Below are 26,258 nucleotides of genomic sequence, written 5' to 3'. Positions count from 1 at the left end.
GGTGGCTCAGCCGGCTAATCATCTGACTCCTCGATGTCAGTGCAGAGCCTGCTTGGGATTCTCTCTCTCCCTCTCATCCCCTCCCCAGCTCGCACACAGGCGTGCGTGCTCTCTCTCAAAATAAGTATTTTTTAAAAAAGGAGGATTATCCTCCTGCACTACTTTATGGTATAATGAATTTTTCATGCATTCTTTATGAAAGATTTACTAGGGATCAAGAATTTGCTTACTCCCAAAATAAACCAGAAACACTGGAAAGCAAGGCAAAATGAACATAAGGAGAGTCATTACATTTTTAAAAGATGAAACAGATGTATTCAATAAACAGTATTATAAAAATTTCACAGTTGGCAAAACAAAACCAATTATGAGTTTGTTATACTGTTAAGGTGATGCTCACATGACACACAGGCTTGTGTGTGTCTAGACGAGAAGAATATCACCAGTAACCTGACAACTGACTGCATACACAGCCCAAACACATCGCTTGGTTGGGAAATTCGATGGTAAAGAAGCCAAAAGCTTCTCACTCAAGAGGGAACCCTTGGTCTTTTTATAACAGGAAGTGTTTGAGGAACACACAACATCCAACACAAGAGTAACACTATGATTTTAAAAACTGCATTGAGTTGCTACACTTACTTAAAAATAATTTAATACCATAATCCATATTAATATTTTTTCCAAGTAACAAAAGGAGTATTATAACTTTTCTTCTGTGCTTTCATCTAACCTATTCTGACAGGAAGACTACTTGAGAGGTAACTAAAGAAAAATTTTAAAAGCAAGTGACCAACATTTTGAAGCGATTTCAATTTAAACGTCGATTATGAGTTATAAAAAAGTGAGAGTAAACTCTTAAGGAAACATTCATTATCTAAAGCAGTGCTGTCCTAAGATAAGGCACACAAACCAACATAGTCTATTTAATAAAAATATTTAATGCTGCCAAAAAGTATAAAAATACAATAGGAATGGCAGTACAATACAAAGTAGTCTCTCCTAATTTATTTCTTTTACATCTTTCTACATTTCATACACACATTAAAAAAACTTAACAATACATCAAATTAGAGGGTTCTGCAAAGTCTTCTGCTGGTGGTGCTCTTCTTTCCCTGGATGTAAAGTTTACTCTGTAAACAGACAAATGTGAGGCAATCTACAGGTTTATCAAGCCTCACTTTAGTTTCCGGAGTGGGCTTCAGGTCTTGCTTTGCACATCAATGGTTCAAAATTTATAGCTGCAGAATATTCTCAAGTCATGAATATTTAGGTGTCTGTCAATCTTGGCCTAAAACATAAAATAAGAAGTCATCTATTCAATTCAGATTTACCAAACACACAGACATACATAGACACACACAAACGTAAAAGGACTAACAACGAACTAAAAAAGCAACTAAAAAACATTCCAACGTATCACATTCAACCACACTAAGTGCTTCACTGTTATCTTGGTAAATCTGCTTATGCGCTCGATTTTCAAACAGAATTGGTGGTGTGAGGGAGACTCATGTTAAAGCACCGTAACTCATACGGCTTTATCAAGAATTACTAACTATGAATTTCTCAGGTCATCCTGCATTACTCAAGAAATGACCTCCATGTGAAATACTGACAGACAGACGGGTTTAAAAAAAATGTACCCACAACAGTTTAGCAAGATTATATGGTATGTGCTAGACTTACCAATACTTTGGAATTCAATGCAAAAGTCTAATCCAATTTGGACCTCCACTGTATCATACTGCTAAAAATATTATGAACGTAAGGTCTGAACATAAAGTTGGCTTATATCTTTAAGTCACGGACTGTTAGCAGCATGCTTTTTTGTCCTGAAGGATAACACTAATGATTATAGCAATACAGAACCGAAGTGACATCATTTAGGTTACTACCAATATAAAAGAAAACACAGACATAAAATAATTGACATATTGTATTTTAATGTCAAAAAGTAAAGATTAATGAGAGTTTAAACAAGCAACAGACAGATGAAATAACTATTTTAAGGGCAGTTTTTGATGGTATTTCACAATATTTGCAAGTAACTGAACTCTGGAGGTAAATGTTATTTCCATTCTTCCCCTGACTTCCTTCGCTATGACACACACAAAAAACCCCCAAATCTAAATAAATACTTATTATTGTCTCCATATGTATAAATAGGAATATAAACCATACCCACACATTCTCCCATAACGTTTAGTCAGAAACTTTCAAATACTACAAACTGGGCTTTTTCCTAATGACCGACTCTTCCTACTGAAGAATAACAATACCAAGCACCTGGTCTTCTGAATACCCCATTTCTCTTGATTGTCCAGCACAGAGAAATGTCAAGTCACCAAGAAACATTCTCATTAGTTGTCTGTGAGTCACAAAACCTACTACGGATGCTTACTGCTGGGTTCTGCTGAGCCCTCAACCCAAGCAGACATAGTAAGGAAAAGTGCTTCTTACTGACTCTGATTGCTGTAAAAAAACATATTTATTTCCCATGCATTGAGAAAATCTGCCCATCAAAACAAAGCAATTTAATCCACTCAATCAAAGTGAATCAAATAATGGTTTGCTTTAGAGAATATTCTGGTGTTGTTCAGTGGCAGTTCAACCTGTTTTCACAAAAATTTTTGGAGGGAAAAACTTCGATTTGTTTCACTTAAAAAACAAGAAGAGGGTTACTTTGGCTTTTAACAAGTGGTTGTCTAATTTTTTCCACTTAAATATTTGAATATTCCATAAAAAACAAAGTCATAATAGAAGCAGAGTGAGGTATGGAGCTACTGGAATTTCACAGACAGGAGTCTGAATTTCAGCTGTCATGTACTAGCTGTGCAACTGTGGGCAAGTTACTTATTCTCCTCTGACTTACTTTTGTTATCTTAAAATAGGGTAATGTATGTAGAAGAGGTGTTAGGCAGGTTAAATTTAGATTATGCAGTTAAGCTGACTGGCAGAACTGCAGGTGTCCAATAACACATTGCCGTCTTCCCCAGCAGTGTTAAAGATTCACTTACCAATGGCAAACTATTACTTGTAACGACTAAAAGAATTTGACAGCATTTTTAAAAATTCATTTTTTTCTTTGTAAATATTATTCTGGGGGATAGGAAAAGTCAGATGGAATCACTGGCAGTGTTAACTATTTTAAAAGAATATATTTGTTTGCAGGACTGAGAAGATGGGCTTTATTTTAGGAAAAAATATGTTCACTTGAATCACTTTTTGCTGATTTAACAAGTCAAAGGTAAAATGGGTTCAAACAAATCAAGTGGAATTAGCCGTGCGTGCTGCAAGCTTTCTGTGGAGAAAGCGCCTGTGCACACTGCCCACTGTCATTCTGGAACAGGGCCAGATTTACAGACTGAGCATGATCTTCCCAAGCTGGCTCCATACCTGAAGTAATAGAAAGTCAAGCTGCATCCGAAGTATTTTTTGCCACCAGATATTCACACTATTGTTTACTGAAAAGAATCACAAAACCTTTTGTAAAGGTGAGCAAAGAAAGCATTGCCTTATAGAGAAATCAAACATATCTACTCTCCCTTTCCTGAATTCACCAAACTCAAAATAACTTCGGTTTTTTTATAGTAGTAATCTGAAATACCGACACCATCACGTCTACAAAAATCTATGTCAAATTAGAGCAACAATAAAGAATTGATGCTTTTCTTTAAAAAATGGTCTCTATAAAGAAAAAAACCTTCCATGCAATTCTTATATACTATAAATACTATGTATATAATATATACTATATATAATACACTATGTATATAATAGGTACTGTACATACATGTATATATATATATACATATACACACACACATATATTAATACTACCTAATGAAAAACCACAGTACTAAAGTAGACTCTGTAATATCTCCACTATATCCTGTAATTCCTATATTCTGCTCTACATTATGAAACCAAAATAGAAGGAGTTCAAAAGATTGAACTTTGCAGTCTCCCAGTGGACTACCCAGAGATGGTCAGAGCTCTTTAAAATTTTTTCACTGTCAGGTTGTTACTGATAAAGACAAAGCCTTTCATACCAAGTAAAAGCTTCTCATCTGAGTCACTGCTTCCACTTGGCAATGCCCTGTGATGGAATAAATGACAGTGAGGAAAACATTTTCCCCAAAGAAGTTTCCAAAATTTAATGGCTATTTCTCTGAAGAATGTTGAGGAAAAGCACTTGTGCAGAATTGCTGTTGCTGGAGAAATCTGAATGTGGTAAATATTGAGAAAATGCTTGCTGATGAGGGAAAAATGAGATGGCTAAACTCATAACCATTTTCCTAGAAGTTTGTTCTTTAGAACACTACCCATGGAAGTGAGTGGCTTAAAATTCCCAAATTAAAAGCTTAAATTCTCAGGTCTGGAGGGACAATGAAATGGCCATCTCATGGCGAGGACATGGAAGTAGCTGAAAGCATGCAGTATCTGGACTGGGGAGGCCCAGGCAGAGCAGGCACTGTGCAGCTCACACAACCCGAGTCTCTTCCCACCGAAGCAAGTCAGCACTTATGCATCACAGACCTGATGGAACAAGAGAGAGCTGAAGTTCTAACATATTCACTCTTGTAGGAGCTATGGATGACGTCATCCTGAAATAGCGCTTTGAAGATAAGTATTAAAAAAATGGAATCAAATCTAAACAAATGAACTAGGGAAAGAGATGAAAGAAACAGGTCAACTCCAGAATAAATCATTCAAGGAATGACCAAGACCCACATATTAAGTCAGTAGAACTTAGTTTGGTTATGTGGAAGAATATTACCTTCAAAATATTATTTGTAAGATTTTGTGCCCCTATCCTCTAAATAGTCAAGGCCAAATGAAAGGTTTCTTAAAATAAGAGAGACTTTATTATTAGCTATTGATGTAGAAAGGAGAACACAGAACAGACACTTCTGCACTTAGTTTCAGACCAGATCACTGCACCAAGGTCTGACCTCAGCTCCCCCCCACTATTGGGGTGCAACAGATTTCGGACATCCAAGCCCTTAATCCTTATTCCCCACTCCCCTGCCAAACCCACATGGACTGCTGGACAAAAAAAACCAAATAGATGTTTACAGAAGGTGTGATTCCTCAACTCCTGCCTGAACATAGGAAGAAGTGGATGACATACATAATGGCATTAGGCTTATAAGAGACTATATTAAGAAAAACCTCTGTTAGGTTTTGCGTCTGAAAGTAAAAACCAAGGCAGACCAAATTTTAAAATCTGTACAATAACCAGGCAGGCACCCTGGGGATGTAGGTACTTGCTGAAATACAATATACAAAGGTTAATGACAGTATTTCTAATATAATCAGGTTCTGGCCTGTGTCTATTTACATAGAATCTAGTCAGATATTTTTCTAAGAGGGAAAGGACTTGTAGGAGGGAAGTCTTTCTTTGAGAATGATCGATTCTAATCTACAGAGCCTTTTCAATGACTGCAGCATAAAAGAACCTAGCAATGTTAAGTCTCAGGTTGATTATGGCTTAATAACAACACCTACTTCAAAAGCGTATTGTAAGGATTTAATAGGATAATCTATAAAAGTGCATATTAGCACAGTGCCTGGTATAGTAAATGATCAATGAATGGTAACAGTTTATTGGTACCAATCAATAAATGGTACCAATACTTTGAACTGACACTGAAAACAAAGGACTTGATATAAAGAGTGGAGGCTGCTCCATTCCATAAACTACTTTTTAAACCAATATGTATTTTTTGATTTATACCATCAATTCTAGTGTATTTAAAATGAAAGGGACAAAAGCACAAATGTACATAAAAATTAACTTAAGAGTTATAATTACTTCTCGTAACATACCTGTTAAGCAGAGATATTAAAAAAACAACAAAAAAAAAAATCAATGCTTTTTTACTTCCTCTTTTTTGTTCATTCCTTTTGGTAGAAATATATCAATGTAGAGTCAGCATTAATTTGAAGATAGAAGAGGAAAAGGACAGAGCACATATATAAAATATATCCTAAACATGAAGAATGGTCTTTATATTGATCTAAAGTTCTCTATACACTTTCACATGTTACTTTTTTTTTAATCCTCTAAGGATTCAGGAAAAGGTATTATTTTTATTTTATATACAGATAAACTAAAAATGGAGAACTGTTTTTACATGTTATATATAAGCAAGCATAGATAAAAATTGCTAATAGGCCAGCATAAAATATTTAGCTACACTTGGAAACAAATACGTGACCAGTTGGTATAGCCAGAGAAGACAGCATTAAATCAAAGACAGCTGTCAGTTTATCGGCAGGGACAGATATGAACACAAATGCACTATATATTAATGTAGATATCCTTTCTTAAAAATGATAAAGCCTCTGGCTTTTTAAAAAACCTTTTTTTCGTCCTTAACCTATTCCAAAAATAATAGTACCTCATTAAAGTCAAACTACACAACTGACTTTTAAAATCTGTTATAATCAGAAAATATTAGGACACACAAATTTTGTAAAATGTAAAACCTACCGCGGATTGCTAACTTTGTCGTCTGGCTGTTACCCGAGAAGGCAGGAGCCCGGTCTGTGTCCTTCCCTCTGACTAGCACACCGCTTTCAATAAAGGGGCCAGGATGATGACCCTGGGCACCACAGCACATGTATTTTTAATAATTAGTACATGGAACCCACCAAAAATATTATTACTGGTAAAAACTTAACACACTATCCTTCAGGATCTGCTTGAGAGGAAAGATGACTAACCCCTGCAGAAGTTTATCAACAAATGTTTACTACACTGAACATGATTGTTAAGATATATGACAAAAAACACCACTCGGAAGGAAAGAAAGCAGACAAAAAGCAAAGCTAAAATCCAGAATCCAGGGAAGCACATTTACCCTGCAAAGGGGCATCATTATCAGCATTTGTTTTTTGTAAGAAGTTTTTACCTTTTTGTTTAAGGCAAGGCTACTTTCAATTGGGACACTCAGTATGATCTACCCATATTTTACTTGCAGAGTAATGTACTGCATTTTAGCAAATATAAACCAAGGCAAATTAGAAAGGTTTTAAACCAATAATGACGGGTCCCGGTACCTGAACACAGGTTTAATGCAGACAGACATAAAAAAAAAAAAAGTCCCTCTTACCTCCTCTCCATTTAAAGGTTACAGGGCACAGTAATACTGAATTAGGACACAGGCACAAGTTACGTAAATCTTATTTAATATGTAGTACCACCTACATCCTGCTTTCAGACTTTCAGCATAATTTAACACATTCAAGAAGGCTACTCAAATCAATTCAAAATACCTATCCATACCAATGGTTTTCAAACTGTTTTTAAGATTTTAACTGTCCCCTTAAAATAATTAAACCTCATGCAGCGATCTTATGTAGTATATAAAATTGATAAAGCAGAGATGCTCTGGTTGAAAGTAAAGGCTGGTAGCTTGGAGTCCTTCCAACCACCTCGGGGCGACCCTTCAAAAATCCAATAAGCGTAGTTCGAAAACCAGTGAAATAATGTGATTTTATTATATCAGTAATTAAATTTATAACAACTATTTAAAGTTTAAGCTAAACAAGTTAAACACTGAATGGAATGTTGGGATATGAAGAAGGCTAGCACTCAAATGAGCAGTTAAATTCACCAGACAATATGCTTTTAAAATACCCATTAAGAAGTTAAAGGGACAAGGTCAGGTTTGTACATCATCATACTATTTATTGAAGTAGAAAGAACTTGAAAAAATTTTACTTCAAAACTTCAGTATAGTAAACTGAAACTGTGGATAATAAAATGCTGCTCCTTATTTTTATTTCCTAAAGCATGTTTACCCCAACTATAAATTAGGGTAATTACATTGAAATGTTCATGAAAAATAAACAGTATCCATCATGGGCTTTACAGAAACCAATTTCTTTACAAAGTCTTGAGACCAAATGTTACCTGACTATGCCAGTAAGGAGAATTTTCCTTCAAAGATATTTTTAGGGAAAATTTTTGTTTCTTTGTTTGTTTTTCTTTTTAAATTTGGGAAAACTGTAAAACATAAAAGAAATGCAAATATATAGTAAAAAGTGCTTATTTAAAGTTAGTTCTAACTGCTCATATCAAACTTCTCTTTAGGAAAATGTATCCAGTACAATTGAATCAACATACAATTTATTTTTTTTATGGTAACAGATTTTGCATATTGAGCTTTTAAAAAGTACATTTAACTACAAAAGATTAAATACTTATAAAATATATTTACCCTGAAATGATTAAGAATATAAAATGTTGATGCCCATGTCAACAGTACATTATACATTACACGCATTATTTAAAGGTCATTTTCTTTCCAGTAATAATGTAGATAAAACCACAATATTTATTGCTTGTTATCAAGTGCAGGTTAAAATCCAGATAGCCTCCAAAAACAAATCTTTGTTTTGAGGATTTCTCAATCTGGTCAGGTGAAATATTACACTGAACATGTACGAATACAGTTGCAAAATGTACCAGTTTTCAACAAGCATTCAAGTCTTTATTTCAGATAGCTGTTTACAGTTTGGGGACAGTGTCCTGAGATGTTGGGCTGGGGACTGAATATATCACTTGTCTGGTTGGTGTCTATTCTACCGCACCATTTCTGGGGTGTGAGGAGTTTGCTAACAGACAAACCCTTGTGACTAACGCAACACTGTCAGCTATTAGTGCGGGAGCTTGCGGGGCAGAACTGTTATTTATAGGACATTCTGCTGAAACAACAGTGTCCAGCCAACAAAAGCGCCCACCAAAATGACTGACACAAACCCCATCTTAGTGAGAATAGGTTGCCAATATAACCACCTTTTCCTTTTTCGTTCAGTCTCATTTAGCCTCTGTTTCATCTGCTGCACCTTCTGAGCCGTGTTAGCTTTTCTGTCCTCTCGAATACGTTTCCGTAGAACGCTAGAATACATAAAAACAAATGAAAGGAAGTGCATGGTAAGACTTAGTTACTCTAATGCAGAGGACCTAAGCCCAAATACCCACCTCCCAAGCCCCACATTTTTAAACTCGTTAAAACACTAGAATGAAAAAGGGGAGGATTTTCAATATTCTAAGTGGTCCAGAGATGTACTCTAATAATTCAACAATTTCTGGTACAATTTTCTATTAATAAATACTTTTGGCAGGACCTGAAAATAAGTATGGTGCTTTCTTTTGTTGAAATGTGAGCTGGAGGCTGTCAGCTTGTTTTCTTCCTAAGCAGCTGGAAGAGGTGAGGGATAAGAGTCCCTGGCATCTAAGCCACTTTTGTCTTTACGTGATTTTCCACAAAGGCCACTCATAAAAGCTATCTGCTTCATACTTCCATGAAGATGCTACCATGGGATGCCTACCTATCTGTTTGTGAGAATACGTTGCTTATTTCACTTATTTCACACTTATTTCTAGCATCCATCTTCCTATTCAATACAGAATGTCTGTTCCAATGGAAGCTCTCTGACTCCCAAGACACACAGTCCTAGGGCACTGTAAAGAAGAATGGCTAATGGCAACATGTACATTACTGTATCTTGCCTTTAAAAAAATTTCACAAACTCCATCTCCTCTTTTCACTTATTTCCTATAATACAGCAAAAACCTAACCAGTTTTCTTGCCTCTGAATTAAACATTATTGCCACAGTAAGTGTTCTTAAGTCCAGCTCTCTAGTTGTGTAGCTTGATTACAAATTTTGAATGCCTTGTCAGTCTACTACATTAAGAGCCAACTTTCTCCCCCCAGCTGAAATGTTTAACCTGAATCTAATAATGAGAAACAATCAGAGGAATCAAGATTGTGGGGTGTTCTAGAAGGCAACTGGTATAGCAGCTGCAAAGATGTCAAGGTCAGGCAAGGGGAAAAAAAGTGGTGGTGAAAAGTTCCAGATTAATGGAGACCAAAGACTAACATCAATCAAATACAATCCATGATCCCTGATTAAATCTTGAATTATTTCTTTAAATAGCTACAGAGACTGGGATCATGAAAATATTCCAAAATTAGATTATAGTGATGGCTTCACAACTCTATAAATGTACTAAATCCACTGAACTTTTGCTCAATAAAATTATTTTTTTTTAAAAAGCTGTAAGGTGGATCTTTTAGACAACTAGAGAAATTTGAATATACACTATATATTAGATTATTTTAACAATGTTCTTTTCAATTCTGTTCTTCCATTTCTCTCTCCACTCGACCCCTAGAATCCCTCTATTCTTACCTTACAGCATTTAATTTACAGTAAATAAGTCATGTTGCTAATGTGGGATCTTGTTTTACTCCCTAAATATGTTGGCAGCTTGAGGCTCTATTTTGCTTATCTCTGTGTGCCCTTTGAATTTTAATGTCTTCCTCACTTTACCTATCATATACCTGGGTATCTTTGGCAGTCTGAACTCTGCTGTAATGACTTGCAGAAATTATTACCTGAATTTAAAATTCATTATTAACAAATACGTGTGTACCTGCCAGCGAAAAGAAATTAAGTTGTATCCAAGTGCAGGTGAAACATATATAAAATACGTAAAAGATTACATGTACTTTCTCCTGCCAGAAGCCTGAGGCCAAACAACCAGGTTGCAATTCAGATAGAATCTTTAATAGATTATTTCATTTAAAAATTTCATTACAATATAGAAGATAATTATAACTTTTATCCAGTGTTGATATTTACCATATAACTCCAATATGAGTTCACTGTTACATGATTATGTAATTAGTGCTTTAAATATTATGTAAGAGTTTAAGAGGTTTTCTTTTTTTTTTTTTTTGAGAGAGAGAGGGAGGGAGATAGCAAGTCGGGGAGGGGCAGAGTGAGGGGGAGAGAGAGAACCCCAATAGGGTCAGAGCCCAACACAGGGCTCAAACCCACGAACCATGAGATCATGACCTGGGCTGGAAGTCGGATGCTTAACCAACTGAGCCACCCAGGCACCCCATGAGGATTTTTTAAAGAGGATTTTTATGATATTTAGAGAAACTGGTTGTGGTTTTGATTGGGTTGAAAACAGAATTCTTTCCCATGTAGAATAATGGAATAGAGGCTCTTACTTTCCAAAAACGTACTATATGTTTTCAGGAATGGAACGAAAACAAGTACCAAGAGATGACATTACTTAATTTAAGAATGCAATTTGAGAGAAGTAAGAACTATTCTCTATTTGTGAATCTTTATTTACTTAGTTGGGCCTAAGGAAATTATGCCCATGTAATAACCTTCCCAGGTCTAAACAATTCTATGATTCAAAAGCCACAAATCGGTAGGGAACGATTCCTGTGGGCCTTTGCCATCGGAAGGCCACATGGAATTCCTTACAGTGGCACCCACAGCAGGCTACTACCAATACATGTCCTGACAGGCATACTTCATGCTATGCAAACACAAAGGAGAAGGATCCAAGTAACCTGACTTTTCATTTATCCAAACTGTTCTCCACTCAGTGACCTGGGTTTATGGGTTACACTATAATTGAGAACACTGGCTTTTAAACTTTAACAGCAAGAAATATCTTACGGTCATCACATAAAAGTAGCCTCACACATAAATACACTTATACATGTACACAATATATATGCCAATGTATAGAATTACTATATTATGTAAAGATGTTAAAATACTTAGCTATTATCTGTGATACTCTGATCTATTTTATCCTCTAATTTAAACTCTAATTTCTATTTTATTGTATTCTATTATTTAAAAAATGCTTTTTTATAACTCACTAAATTATTTCATGACTATAGGAATGTGGGACCTTCATTATGAAAAAACTGACTTGAAGGATATTTAATAATGAAAATGAAACAAAAAGTATTGTGTTCTATTCCCTTGAAACTGAAATTCCTTCAATAAGATCTTGATTTATTTTATTAGCCTCCCTAATGCAAAGCTATAAGATCAGTATTAAAATTTATTAGGATTGAACAATACAATTTTTCATGGCAATCTTTCTTTTATGCCCTTTCACTTTTCTACAACCTTGCTCTCAGTCTTCTCTGCTCACAATCCTTACTTCCTTACTTTCCTACTGGGGCCCTGCCTCTGCTTTCAAGCCCAACCTGGTCTGCTCTATCCTGGGGGTGGGGGAAGCAAACAACCTATGTATGCACACACCACTTCCCCTGCCCCCAATAAAACCACCTCCGCAATCACTCTAACTCCCGAGTGGTTCTCCTCTTTAGGAAAGATTAAAAATCATCACTTTTGAAATACTAAGGATACCGATTCAATCATCAAGGCTGTGTTCCATTTAATTCTGCACATGGTACTAGCCAAAACAACAACATTAGGAACCTGAGAATCTTATTATCGATAAAGACAATTTAAAACAATTTTGATCTCTTGGTTTAAAAGTATTCTAATTAAAGTGAAAGAAGGAATAAATAAGCAACTTCATGCTTTAACTTTAGTTTAAAACCACTAGAGCCATAAATAAGGAGTAACACTGCTAAGTCACTAAACTCTTCAGTACAATACATAATAACACATATGTATTTATTGTCATGTTACCTGTCATAGGATTTCAGGTAATTTTTATACTGGTGAAACACAGAAGTGAAGCTACTGTAATGTATAGGAGAACTCAATAATTTTCATGGTGCCCCAACATCCCAATGTTAACAAACAGGACTACAACATGCAATTTTCCACAAAAAGCTATTAGACAAAAAGAAGAGAGAGAACATCACTGACAGATGAAGAGAGGAAATGAATGAGCTCTTTCACTCACACCTGAGGATATCAGCTTCCTAACTGGTGAGAGATAATCAGAGCCTTAGAAATGGAAATGTTTAATTTAAAAACTGAAATCGTTTACAGATTCCTATGGCTTCAAAACTCAAAAAGTATAAAAGGGCATTTTGTGTAATTTTTTTTTTTTAAAAGATTCTTCCCCTTCCAATAATGGAATGATGCTTAAATATTCATTTAACTATTTTATCATTTCATTAAAGGCATAGTATCAATTCCATTACAACCATAAATATGAACACAAATACTTGTACAAATGTTAGGTATTCATACAACTTATTTTCTATATACTGTACGTTTTAGCATCTAATTATATTAACTTTATAGCACTCAAGTTAGTATTGAGTTAAGCCATTTTCCAACTGGTTTCTATCAGTACTGGCCTCATAATAGGGCCAAAGCGCTTTTGAGATCAACAATGTCATCATATACTACTCAAATACCCTTAGATAGTAAGTAAGTGAATAGCTACATTAATTCAATAAACAAAAGTCCTATATTAGTTCATATCCACTGAATTTATTAAAATAAAAAAGTCTCATCTTTTTAAGCATGCTATTGCCATCAGCTTACCTCTCGCTGTTCTCCTCCATGGTATCCTGCATTTTAGAGGATAGTCCTGTGTATCTGTCACCTGTCAGTTTTTCTTCTTCTAGGCCTATCCTATTCCCATTGTATTTTTCAGTCATTATTTTGGTTGGTGAATGATCAAAAGCAGGACATAAGTCTTCCTTAGAGAGTTCTTTCCACCGTTTCTAGGTAGGGAAGAGAAATGAAAAACAAATGCAAATACTAAAATTGTGGTTTTCTTTAAATAAGAAGGATATATGAATTGAAATTCTAGATTCAACTTAAGAAAACCCTGTGATGCTGACAAACAAAAAAAAAGGCATTTTACCAAAACCTCTTGTAGATGGGTAAGTGCAAAATTAAAAAATATAGCATTTAATATTTATATACATCACTATATAGTTGAATCTTAATGAAATTTAGTGGACTTTAACCTATTTAAGATAAACTATACCAGGACCTCACCAAACTATGAGTCATAGGAAGATTTTAGCCAAAGCCGGATTCTGCTGGACTCCTAACCCACAGGTATGTTATCACTGGAAACAGTGACCAAGATGGCAGTTGAATGTGATCTAGCATGTCCTAGTTCCTTGCCACAGTCTGGTCTGGTGGAGAAACAACAGTGAAATCTCCAGGCAGGTCTCTCTGATGCCAGAGGACTTTAATTTGGTTTTTTCCTACCACATATGCTAGCAGATTCAGGTAGCAAGCCCATCACCAGGCTAGAGAAAACTCTGCTAGCATGCTTGGACTTTATAGAGGAGGCGGGATTTAGACCAAGATGAAGAGAAATTCCATTTCCTTCATCTGTCAAACAGGCTGTCATCACCTGTTGTGATTAATGAGACATAACATGCCTAGCACCATGTCTGGCAAATGTTAGATTCCTTTGCCCTCAATGTCACCATCCCTTGTAAGAGAGGAAGAGGTGCAAAGTGTACCTGGGTACCTGGAAGATGAAGGCAGTGACAAAGTGCTAGCCAGAGAGGGAGAAGACAAGCATAACCTCGGCATGGGAACACCTCAAGTCCTTCAAGGGCTTGGGAACACAACAATCCATCTCTCTGACAACACTAGAAAAGGTGGCAGCAAGAGCCAATGGTTTGGATGATCTGTGACTCTGAAACTGGTGCAAAATGACCTGGTATGGACAGGGGTGGCCCTCTTAGAAGATCCTATCACAGAAGCATGGAGTCTGGAATCTAATGAATAAGAGACTCTGTAACTTACTGCCTGAGGATTTTAATGTTCTTGAACAGAGATGTAACATTGTAATTTATACTAGTCTGGAACGTAGTGAAACAATCTTTCCCTGGAGTTGCTTTGGTTAAAAAACTGCATAGTTAAAAACAATGCTTATATATTCAGATTAAAAAAAAATCCCTGGAAAATTCAGTGATACACTGATAAATTAGTTTCGAACTTGTTTCACTACCCTACAACAGAGGACTTAAAAAGGAAAAAGGCATTTTACCACATTCCACCTTTCCCATATATAGCTAGTTTATTGCGATGCATAATTAATGTGTCTCTTTTTAAAAGTAATTTACAAAACACTTAGAGAATGTAAAATTTTGTAATTTGCTACATTTGGAGGACAGGGTGTAATACAGTATGGTACAATCTGACTAAGCAGATGAAGAACATGTGGAGCTTGGCCCTGAGAGATGAGGCCAGAAAGAAAGACATCAATGAAAGAAGTCTCTGAACTTATGTGAGAAATAATGGAATGGAACCAACCTCTCCTAAGCAAGGACCTCATAGGATGTGATGTAAACCACATCCAGAAAGAACATTCTGTCAGTATTTGAGAAACAGTTGTAATGAAACGTAAGAGTAAGATGTGTTTTTTAAAGTTTATTTATTTATTTATTTTGAGAGAGACAGAAACAGCATGAGTAGGGGAGGGAGGGAGAGAGTGAGAGAGGGAGAGAGGGAGAGAGGGAGAGGGAGAGAGAGAGAGAATCCCAAGCAGGCTCCGTACGCACTGCCAGTGTAGAGCCCAATGCGAGGCTCGAACCCACAAAGCCATGAGATCATGGCCTGAGCCAAAACCAAGAGTGGGATGCTTAACTGGCTGAGCCACCCACGTGCTCCAAGAGTAAGATGTTTTCACTTCAGATGACTATGTCGGGTTTCTTTCTTCCCCTGTTTTACATTTTTGTTACTCAGTCCAGACAGCATTTTGTATATTGAAGATGCATGTGGGGAAACTTTTCAAGCACTTACTATACCCACACTGACCTAAAACTTCAACTGCACCAGCTCTTAATCCTCAGAAGAACCTCAGGAGGGAGGTGCTACCTCTGCTATGATTATCCCCTTTTACAGATGAGATGGGCTGAAAGAACAGAAGTAACTTGCCCAGGTTATGCAGCTAATGAACAGCAGGCCCAGATTTTAATGCTATAATCCCTGATTAACTGTACCTGTGAAAAGCTCATCAATTTCAGATACCACATAGTTTAAGAAAGTACCCAATAAAAATGTGAAATTGTCTCCAGAATTTAGGCTGTTCAAAAAAAATTTTTTTTTAATTTCAATTCTTCACTGGGGTCCTAGTTATAACAACTTGGCCTTATACTTGGACAAAACTCAACAATGTCAATAAACAAAACAATGACAAAAATCAAGTCTTACTGGACCATTTCCCAGAATATGCAACAAATTTCAGAATCTGTCAACATGAAAAGGATTCAGCAAAAGGGATGGGAGTGGAGGAAAGGAGATACTTAATGCTAGTGAATTTTTAAAGAAAATGTCATTTTGCCATGTCTCTGGGCAGCAAACTCCCTCAACTTTGCCTTCCCTGTGACCCACAAGCAAGCAGGCACTCCAGAATCATCTGCCTAGGCTTGTCATTGCTGACTGGTGAAGCCAAGGAATCAATACTGCATTCAGCTACTTCATTCAAGCTCTCATCTGAAGGCCTGGAGGACAGCTTATCTGGACTGAGAGTTTCTCATCTCCCTTTCTAATTCTACACTCACACTGAACGAAACCCCACACATCACGTGCTGCCTGCACATCACCCTGCACAGTGCCTGCAACCCCACCCTACCCATCTTTCACTGAAGAAAGTCACTCGAAGGAGCAGTTAAACTTGAAACCCACTATAATTTGTTAAAAATAAATCATTTGCTTTAGTAGTAGTATCAAATTACCAACTAGAGGTCTTACAAGATTGATTCTGAATTGCCAATCTGGATATTTTACTCTGTGAAGTTTGCTGTCATCATGGATACTGGGAGTGTGCTAATATGTGGTAATACCAGTAACTACAATGTGTTTTTATGCCCAGCCATGTGCCAAGAAAGATGTACAGTAAATGATATGTTTTTAGAGACAACTAGAACTTACCTGTATTTATCTATGTAGGTCAAGGTCATTGGAAATTCCCAATGATTACAATTACGTAGCATGTATTTATTGATTTCAGAAACAATCACCTTTGATGTGTATATTAACAGCTCTCCTTTCTCCTGACAGGTTCTAAATCACTTTCTATCCACATATGTCAAAAACCTTCATAGGAAGACTAACATAAAACTGTATCCAATAATGAAAATACCACTCACACAATACAAATCTAAATTAAGACTGAAGGTGAAGACAGATATCCCCTTTAGGAACAAATAACAGAGACTAAGAAATATGGTTTGGGTGCTGCTGAACAGACAGTTCTCTGGGGGGACACAGGTTCAGGAAGTATCACCCTCCCACACCCCTGGCCACCATGCTCACAAAGAAAGAAGCTTCCTTCTTCTTACAAATATTAACTTTCCCTAAAATTCAGAGGTAAAGAGGAGGAGGTAGGCATATGGAGAGAAAGAAGAGCCTTTTTATAAATTGGCTATCATATCCTTGTACGTCAAAAGAGACAATTTCATGGGCTACAGTTATATTCATGCAGTTTGGGGTTTCTACATTAACTTTAGATCTTATAATTTAAGATCTCGGGGAACTTTCCTTTTCTTAGATTTTTATTCTAAGCTAAGGTTCTAGAACAGCACTTGTCCAGTGAAATATAATATAGTGACATTTACAATTTTCAAATGTCTAGCAGCTGTGTTAAAAAAAGATGAATTTTAGCTATGTTTTATTAAACCCAATTTAAAAAACACTGTCATTTGAACATACAATCAATATTTTAAAGTGTTTTTTTTTTTTTAATTTACTTTGAGAGACAGAGAGGAAGGGAGGGACAGAGAGAGGGAGACAGAGAGAATCCCAAGCAGGCTCCACACTGTCAGTGCAGAGCCCAATACAGGGCTCAAACTCCTAAACCGTGAGTTCATGACCATAGCCAAAATCTAGAGTCAGACAACCAACTGAGTCACCCAGGTGCCCTAGATATATAATCAATATCTTTTAAATTATTGAGACATTTTATACTTTTTCTCCCTGTATTTAATCTTCAAAATCTGGTATGTATTTTACACTTTAAGCAGATCTTGATTCCAACTAGCCATAATTCAAGTACTCAGTAACACATGTGGTTAATGGCTACAGTATTATAGCAAAGTTCCAGGAGGAGAAAAATATCTATGTAAGATAAACCCATATATATTTACTCATTAAAATACAGATACTCATTAATTATCATTATAATTAAAAAAATTACAGCACATATAAATTATAGGAGCCTTAAGATCATTTCTGTGGAAACTGACCCCTCCAAATGGGTAATAGGCTTTTCTGATCCTTAATACCTGAAAAATACAGAGACATTTCCAATGTCTTCCTGAAGAAGGGGCAGAGAATACCTTGGGTTTGTATGAAGTGCTAATGAAGCCAAAAGGAGATTCTGATGGCTACACCGTACCAGATAAATTGAGACAGAAAAAACCCTCCCAAGTCACAAACTACACTGTCATAATAATAAAGACCACAAAAAGTATGTTCATAAAATTCATCTCTGTAGTGAAAAAGATTCTCAAAGTAAGTGTGTATATATTCTGAAACTAAAGAAACTTGAAAAACTTTTAAAGTGGAGGGAGAGATACTATCCAAAGGATGGCACACTTTCCCTACAATTAGTGTGTTAAGAACATCCAGGAGATGAGCAGTGAAACAACTAGGGAACATACAAGTGTGTGATAAAAGTCTGGTATAACTACTTAACTTTTTTAAACTCCAGATTTAAACTGGAGAGTTCACTGGGATAAAAAAGACATTTTCCTAATGGAAGAAGGGTCTCATGCTTTGTGGGCTAAGCTAAGCTACATACTACCTTGTGGACTGATGCAATATTTCTCTTTATTAAAGAGTATTCTTTAAGGCTATATAAATATTTGAAAAAAAACCTTTTAAATGAACTTTATTTTTTTCTTTCTTCATTTTAAAGTTTTTATTTTCATTCCAGTTAACATAATTGTTATATTAGTTTCACGTATATCATTTAGTAATTCAACAATTTCATACATCACTCTGCGCTCATCAACACAAGTGCACTTCCTAATCCCCATCACCTATTTAACCCACCTCCCCACCCACTTCCCTTCTGGTAACCATCAGTTTGTTCTCTACAGTTAAGTCTCTTGGTTTGCCTCTCTCTTACTTTATTTCCCTTTGCTTGTTTTGTTTCTTAAATTCCACATATGAACGAAATCATATGGTAATTATCTTTGTCTCTGATTTCGCTTAGTATTATACTCTCTAGCTCCATTCATGATGTTGCCAATGGCAAGATTTTAATAAAACTTAAAATTTTTTTTTAACGTTTATTTATTTTTGAGACAGAGAGAGACACAGCATGAACGGGGAGGGTCAGAGAGAGAGGGAGAGGCACAGAATCTGAAACAGGCTCCAGGCTCTGAGCTGTCAGCACAGAGCCCGACGTGGGGCTTGAACTCATGAACCGTGAGATCATGACCTGAGCCGAAGTCGGACGCTTAACCGACTGAGCCACCCAGGCGCCCCATGATTTTAATACAACTTCAAAATCTCACCGGTAATAGTTTGTTTTGAATAGTTACAATTATACTAATGATGAGAAGAGTTAGCTGAGGAACAGAACTGCTTAAGAATATTTTAATGTCTCTGAAATCTACACGACACCTAACTTATATTTAATTCCATTATGACAGATGGTCTGATCTGAGTTATAAAAGGCGGTTTATTCAGAATATTCCTGTCTTGGCTAGTAATCACAGATATGAAAGAGCCAGTATATGTGTTCATAAGAGAAACATAAAGAGATTTTATCGACTTATGTTCAATACTATGTGATCAGATCAGACAAGAAATGGGGGTCTGTTGTTATTTCTGTTTCTATTTTACATTTTATGTTAGTACATTACACAGATTTCTGATATCAGTCTTTGAACGTAGTTTTTGCAAATGTGGAATAAAAATATCTTCATGAGAGTACAGCCAGCAACCCAGAGAAACATAACTTTGTACTGGAATTTCATTATGTCTGCCATAAGTACTCAAGTTGCTGTTATAAAATTAAGTATTTATTACATGAATTATTCTATAATCACAGGTCAGGTTTTTAATGAGCTGAAAGTACGAACAATTTCTGGTTTATTTTAATACTTAAATGCTTATACCCTCCTTACATAAACATTTCGCTTTCTTTAATGAAATCTTATTCCCACTGGGGCTTTTGAGTAACAGGAAGGATTTAACATGAGGCTGAGGTATGTATGAGGCAATAAGCTTAAACTTTAGTTTTAAGACAGCCAGCTGGATTTACCACGTGAATGTAAATATGCTTTCTGGAAGGAAGGGAGAAAATATGTGCTTAAATGGTGTGCAGTTATTTGATGCTAATCATATATAATACACAGGTATTTTTTCCCCTAAAAAAATTTACCTGTATATTTGAATCTCCCTTTATAAATTTTGCTCCTTCTATTATAGTCATATATGAGAATCTGAGTTGGTCTGGTGTCTGAATAAGTCCCATTCGATATTTTCTCATATTCAGTAACAGTTGTTTAATGTTAATATCATCTCCTTTTTCCATCTGCAAGAAAGGTAAAAATTATTCAAGCCTTCTGTTGTTAGGGTCTAGGGAAAAGAAGCAATACAGGATAGCTGCTAAGCACTTTACAATGAGCAGTGTGTGCCCCCCAAGAACAAGAAGTTACCACTGCAGCTGTAACTCTTTCTGTACAAAACAGGCACCCCAATCCACCATCACCCCCACACCGCAACTGTTCAAGCAGTAGGTGGAAGCCTTTAGCTGATATACAACTGATTCCAAACCAATCACAGTAATCTCATTCAGTTTGGCCAGTGTTTGCCTAAGGAAGGATTTATGGCCAGTTCTGGCTTAATGTAAAGATAAACCCACTGAGATTGGTGCTCTTCTTTTTTTCTTAAAGGTCTTGGCAGAAATAATTTTTTTTGCCCACTGCCCTTCTGCCTTCATGTCTGTGTCCAGTAGCCACCTAGAGATGGTGGAGAAGACAGGAAGAGCCTAGATGCACTATGACACTGTTGAGTCGCCCCACCAGCCCTGGACTATAGATCTGGTATTATAACCACCGTACTCCTCACCACAAATGAAAAACAAAAAGTGGAAGTTATGTTTGGCAGGGAATAGGCACAAACACACAATCCAGTTTTTAATATTCACCATTAACTGAATAGACACCAGAGTTTTTAAACATGTCAAAGTTCACTTTAATGTAACACTCTGGCTTTTTTAAAACATCTTTTTAAAAAATTTTTATTTTATTTTTAAATCAAGTATGCTCTATGCCCAACATGGGGCTTGAACTCATGACCCTCAAGATTAAGAGTTGCATGCTCTATTGACTGAGCTAGCCAGTAACAATTGGCTACATGTAACAATTGTTACATGAATTGCCATATAACAATTCAGTTTCTGACTGAGGTATATTACATATAGGCAGAGTGGTAAAGTAATACGGTAGGTGTATTAAGACTCAACTATTCTTATACTCTAGAGGTGCTCTGTACCCAAGTAAGGAAAAATGGACATTTAAAAAATGTCCTGTATCCAGGCTGGGGCTGGGAATGGGGTGGTGAGAAAGAAAACAGCCCTTGGGGGCACATATCGGAGTCTCAGGGGAATAACAATACTAACATCTATTTGTATCTCACAAAATACCAGGGACTCTTCAGAGTACTCTAAATGTATTAATTTATTTAATTCTCACAACAACCCCGTGAGGAAAAGTGCCATTATCCTTAGTTTGTAAATAAGGAAACTCAGGCAAGAGAAATGAAGTGCTTGTCTGAGGAAGCAGGAATTCAATATTACGTATCAATTTATATTGGATAAACAAAGAGGGAGGAGGCTTATTGTTTTTGTAATATAAAGCTCCCAGGAAAAAACAAAAAAAAAAGTCTTCTGGGAGATCTCTAGAATCACCTTGGACACAGGACCAGCACTCTCACAAATAAGAGGCAGTTCAAAGGGTATGAATGAGGTTTGTTTAGGTTTTTCTGAAAGAAGGCAGAAGTTTGAAAATCACAGTTCTGGGACAGTGGTATTAGAGCTTACTTCTGCCAGTGGAAACAGTAAAAATTAAACAAGACTAAAATTAGATCATAAGAAGCACTTACCAGAACAAGACAGGTATCTACTAGAGAAAAGGTGCCTGACCGCCCAATGCCTGCACTACAGTGGATCACTGCAGGCCCATGTTCAGGATTCAGGGAACCAGATTCTCTCACTTTAAATAAGAAATTGAGAAATGAAGCTGGTGATTCAGGGACTCCAAAATCTGGCCAGGTAGTATAATGAAAGTGAGATATTGTTCTGGTTTCACCACTCTACAAAGTGAAAATCAAGGGGGGAAAAGTTAGTTCTAATTTCTTAAAAAAAAAAAAATTATTTCAGAGAGATTATGTATTTTGTGTAATGCTTTTAATCCTTATGGACTTTTGTACCATGATTTTTCATTTGGTTTCTGATAATCACTCACGCAAGTTTGGAGTTCTTTAGGAGAATCTGGAATTTATTAATAATAGCTAACATTTCTAAAACATTATTTCGCAGGCATGTTCTAAGCTTTTTATGTATTCAACTCATACAACAATCCTATTAAAATTCATTTTCTAGATGAGAAAACCGAGGCCAAAGGTTAAGCAATTTACCCAAGGTTACAGATTTAGAAAACAGAAGACCAGAATCGGAAGCAGCAGTCTGGGTTCTTAGCCACTAACCTGAACCATACATGTTGCCAGGATTTTAATTCATATATCATGGGTTTTTTTCTTCCATTAAAAAAAAAATTCTACCAGTATAATTTTACATTCTTTAGTGGTTTCCTTTTTAAGCACTCCCAAGATTTTTCAGATATAATTTTTCTCGTTATACGAGTCATCTTGTAGATTGTGCTACCCAGGCTCAGAGAAGCAACTCAAGAATTAATTTAAAGAAACAATCTTCACATTTTTTATTGAAATTGCTCTTCTAATTGCTGCTTTTCCCCATGGCAATAATTTCCAATCCTAAAACTGTTTACATGACTTTGTGATATGCTAAAATGGTTTACCAATATGCTAAATGCTTCCTGTCTCTTAAAGCCTGCCTGGCATTCACTATCACTTCCTGGATATTCCTGATGAGCTTTATTTCTGACTAACTCATTATGAAAATGTTCCTAAGCTTCTGCCAGCTGCTTTTGCCCCAAGGAGCACTTCGGTGCCTTCTCGTCTTCATTTCTGTAAACGAAGCAGTAACCCTCAAGCATGTCTCTGCACAATTTCTCAGTTTCATTATAGGACGTTTTTGGAGGGAGAAGCCATATAAGCAACATTTAAAAAAGTTATTTTTAATGGTTAAGAGCTAAAGATTATTATTACAGCATTGTGCTTTTGCTACCAGTTTTCAAAATTAAGGTTAACTTTCATTTTTTAGAAAATAAATTTTCCTTTTTTTTTTTTTTTTTTAAGTAGAGATTAAGACTCCCAAATCCCAGATTTGGTTATATGAGGTATAACACTGATAAAATACACTGCAGAAACTTTTTAATTTCAAATTATATACTTCTAGTGATTGATTTTTCTTAACATTTGGCTTTCACAATTCCAAAGATACTCTGATCCACCGGTTCTCAATATACTGAAGGTACTAGATGATTTCTCTATTATTAATTAAAGTGACCATTGGGATTACTAGATTTGAAATCATTTCCTTTTAAATTCCAAAGTAAGCATGGTAAGTGAAAGAAGCCAAACTCTAAAGGCTATATACTATATAATCCTATTGATATGACAGTATGGAAAAAGCAAAATTATAGGGATAGAAACCAGCTCAGTGGTTGCCAGCAGCTGGGAGTGGGGTAAGGCTGACTGTACACAGGCAACCTGGGAAAATTTGTAAGACTCACAGGGGGAAGGTGATGGAGCTGCTCTGTACTTTGATGGGGGAGGGGTGTTATACAATTGAATGCATTGTCAAAACTCAGAACTGTACACTGAAAAGACTGTATCTTACTATATATTTAAAAAAAGGGAATTCGGGGCGCCTGGGTGGCGCAGTCGGTTGGGCGTCCGACTTCAGCCAGGTCACGATCTCGCGGTCTGTGAGTTCGAGCCCCGCGTCAGGCTCTGGGCTGATGGCTCAGAGCCTGGAGCCTGTTTCCGATTCTGTGTCTCCCTCTCTCTCTGACCCTCCCCCGTTCATGCTCTGTCTCTCTCTGTCCCAAAAATAAATAAACGTTGAAAAAAAAAATTAAAAAAAAAAATAAAAAAAGGGAATTAAATGTACTTTATTAAAAATGATATTTAAAACATTCCAAATTAAGAAGGCTAAACTTCAGTTTCCTCTTACAAAGCCATAAATGGACATGTAACAACACAACACCAACAGAGGAATGGGCTAAAGTGGCTGGTCTCTGGCTGGCCCAGAGCCATAGAGAACTCAGTCACATTTTACTTTAAATGGGGTCTAAGACTTCAGTGGGAGTGTTTAACCCCTTTTCTCCCCTGACAACTGCCCTGCTGTGGTCATCTGCCGCTATGCAGTGCTGACAATACACAGCGGGGCCAGACTTGATCCATATGAGCTCCAAGCAGGTCCTGTGTGGACCTGCTGCAGCACCCAGGTCTCGGAGGGGTGGCACCAGAACCCCGCTCTCCTGCGAGCCGTGCTCTGCAGGGTGTGACTCAGTGTTCCCAAGTGGTTGTATGCTCACTTATTGCATCACCTCCTGGCTCAAAACCTATAGTTAACCCACAATCCTGAGCAACTGCTTCCTTTTTCTTTGCTTGTATGATTTTGGCTCAAGACTAGCAGTCTCTTGATTTTTTTCAAATTCAGGTCATGCTGTCTGGGATACTCCAAGTCGGTTTCCAGAAATGTTCACAACTGTTTGTATGATGCAGTCTTCCCCACTAATAGATTTTTGAGAATCAGTCTTTTTCTTTCCCCTAACAGGACCAAATTAAAGAACTTCTTGAGAAGTTTAGTTTTATTAATGTGCCCCTACTGAAACAAGATTCAAAATCACAGCTCACAAAAATCATACAGTTCCCAACGGACCACTTCATGAAGCAATAAGATCCATATGTTTAGTACTGAGATAAAAAAAAGGAATGTTTATATGCTTGATAAGATCTCTTTTCCCTCCTCTTCATGCTGGAAAAAAAATGAGAGGAGGGAAAAAAGGGTAGCCAAAGACTAGAGAGCTAAAACAAAATTCATCTTTATTCCAAACAAGCTCTACACGTAGGCTTAACAATTTTTGACAAACTCCTTATTTCAAAACTAGTGGAAGCAGCCTTTTCTTCTCCCGGGTTAGCAAATCACCTCAGTCCTCCTGTGCTGCCCAGTTGGCGTCTTCCATTCCCTCCCACTGTTGACCTCACACCCCATGCACACCTGGTTGCAACCGCAATTAGGTGGCTGCCCCCGTCTCCATCCCCATGTGCACGTGCCTGCCAAACCTTCTTTGTAAAATGCTGTGTTATGTATACCACACTGCAAAAATGTCAGTGGTTCATTGCTCTTTTTAAGACAAAATCTTATTTACAGTTGTTGAAGGAGAATTCTATCCTTGAAGGATATCTAATTCATTATATATGGAAGCCAGGAAGATAATCTATGAATTGAGTAGGTATAAGACAATGGAGAACAGTCAGCTATGGCAATTTAAGTGTATGCTACCTAAAGTGATTCAAATTCAAGTTTAACTATTATTTTATACACATAAATAAGATTATGAATTTTCTATTTATATTTCTATTATAAAGAAATCTATATAGCTCTTTGGTCCTAGGCCCAATTATTTTCACACTTCAGGTATTTACAGAAGTACCAAGATAATATTCCCAGAAGACTTTCATTAGCCCAATACTGTCATCTGTAAATGGTTACAAACAGTACTTACCTTATAAAGCTATTGTGAGGAATAAATGAAACATTAAATGTAAAGTACCCAACTTATGCCTGCACATGGTAAATGCTTAACAGATACCTTTTCTGAAATAATTATACCAATTGTTTCTATTGTAGCTCCCAAAAAGCTCCTATCAATTGTAAGCCTCTCCACATTTCCAATGTTTTGGAAATATGTACTTAATACTTCCTCTACATGAAGGAGTAGCGAAGTTTGGGAACCTTATCTCCTAAATGCAGTTTTTTTTTTTTTTAAATCAAATCTGTATCTCACTGTAAGTGCCTTAGTTCAGTCCCTCATCAATTTTTGCCACGATCATTGTACAATCTGTATTAAAGATTTAGTTACTGCAATTCATTTTGAAAGATGAACAGAACTCACTAGATCAGGAGGAGAGTGACAGAAACAGGTAGGCATGGGGCTTGCATTCTAAGCAGAGAGAAAAGCAATACACAGAGGTGAGGGCCCCCAACCAACAACCTGTTTGAGAACAAACCCTGAGTGCCTGAAGGAGATGGAGGTGGACAAGTAGGAAGGACCAGGCTGTGCTGGGCCCTGGACTTCTGCATTGTCCACAGAAGGATTTTTAAATTTTTTTTTTTTTTTAACGTTTA

General features: G+C 36.5%; 1 protein-coding gene across 4 annotated transcripts in view; it reads right to left on the bottom strand.

Annotated features, from left to right (window-relative positions):
* Positions 1-921: 921 nt before the first annotated feature.
* PTPN2 (protein tyrosine phosphatase non-receptor type 2) overlaps positions 922-26,258 on the bottom strand; it is an 84,908-nt gene continuing 59,571 nt past the window's right edge. For 2 of the 4 annotated variants that reach the window (XM_045459644.1, XM_045459647.1), the window contains exons 6-9: positions 21,863-22,072; positions 20,139-20,291; positions 13,316-13,497; positions 8,482-8,914 (exon numbers count right to left, since the gene is read on the bottom strand). In XM_045459644.1, coding sequence (XP_045315600.1) covers positions 8,707-8,914; positions 13,316-13,497; positions 20,139-20,291; positions 21,863-22,072 — 753 coding nt within the window. In that variant the 3' untranslated portion in view covers positions 8,482-8,706. Of the gene's footprint in view, positions 1,292-7,927; positions 8,021-8,481; positions 8,915-13,315; positions 13,498-20,138; positions 20,292-21,862; positions 22,073-26,258 lie in introns of those variants that run through there. The other 2 variants (XM_045459645.1, XM_045459646.1) reach the window with 2 other exon arrangements.

Source organism: Leopardus geoffroyi, chromosome D3 (assembly GCF_018350155.1).
Source record: "Leopardus geoffroyi isolate Oge1 chromosome D3, O.geoffroyi_Oge1_pat1.0, whole genome shotgun sequence".
NCBI lineage: Eukaryota > Metazoa > Chordata > Mammalia > Carnivora > Felidae > Leopardus > Leopardus geoffroyi.
This window is presented reverse-complemented; position numbering and strand designations above follow the sequence as displayed.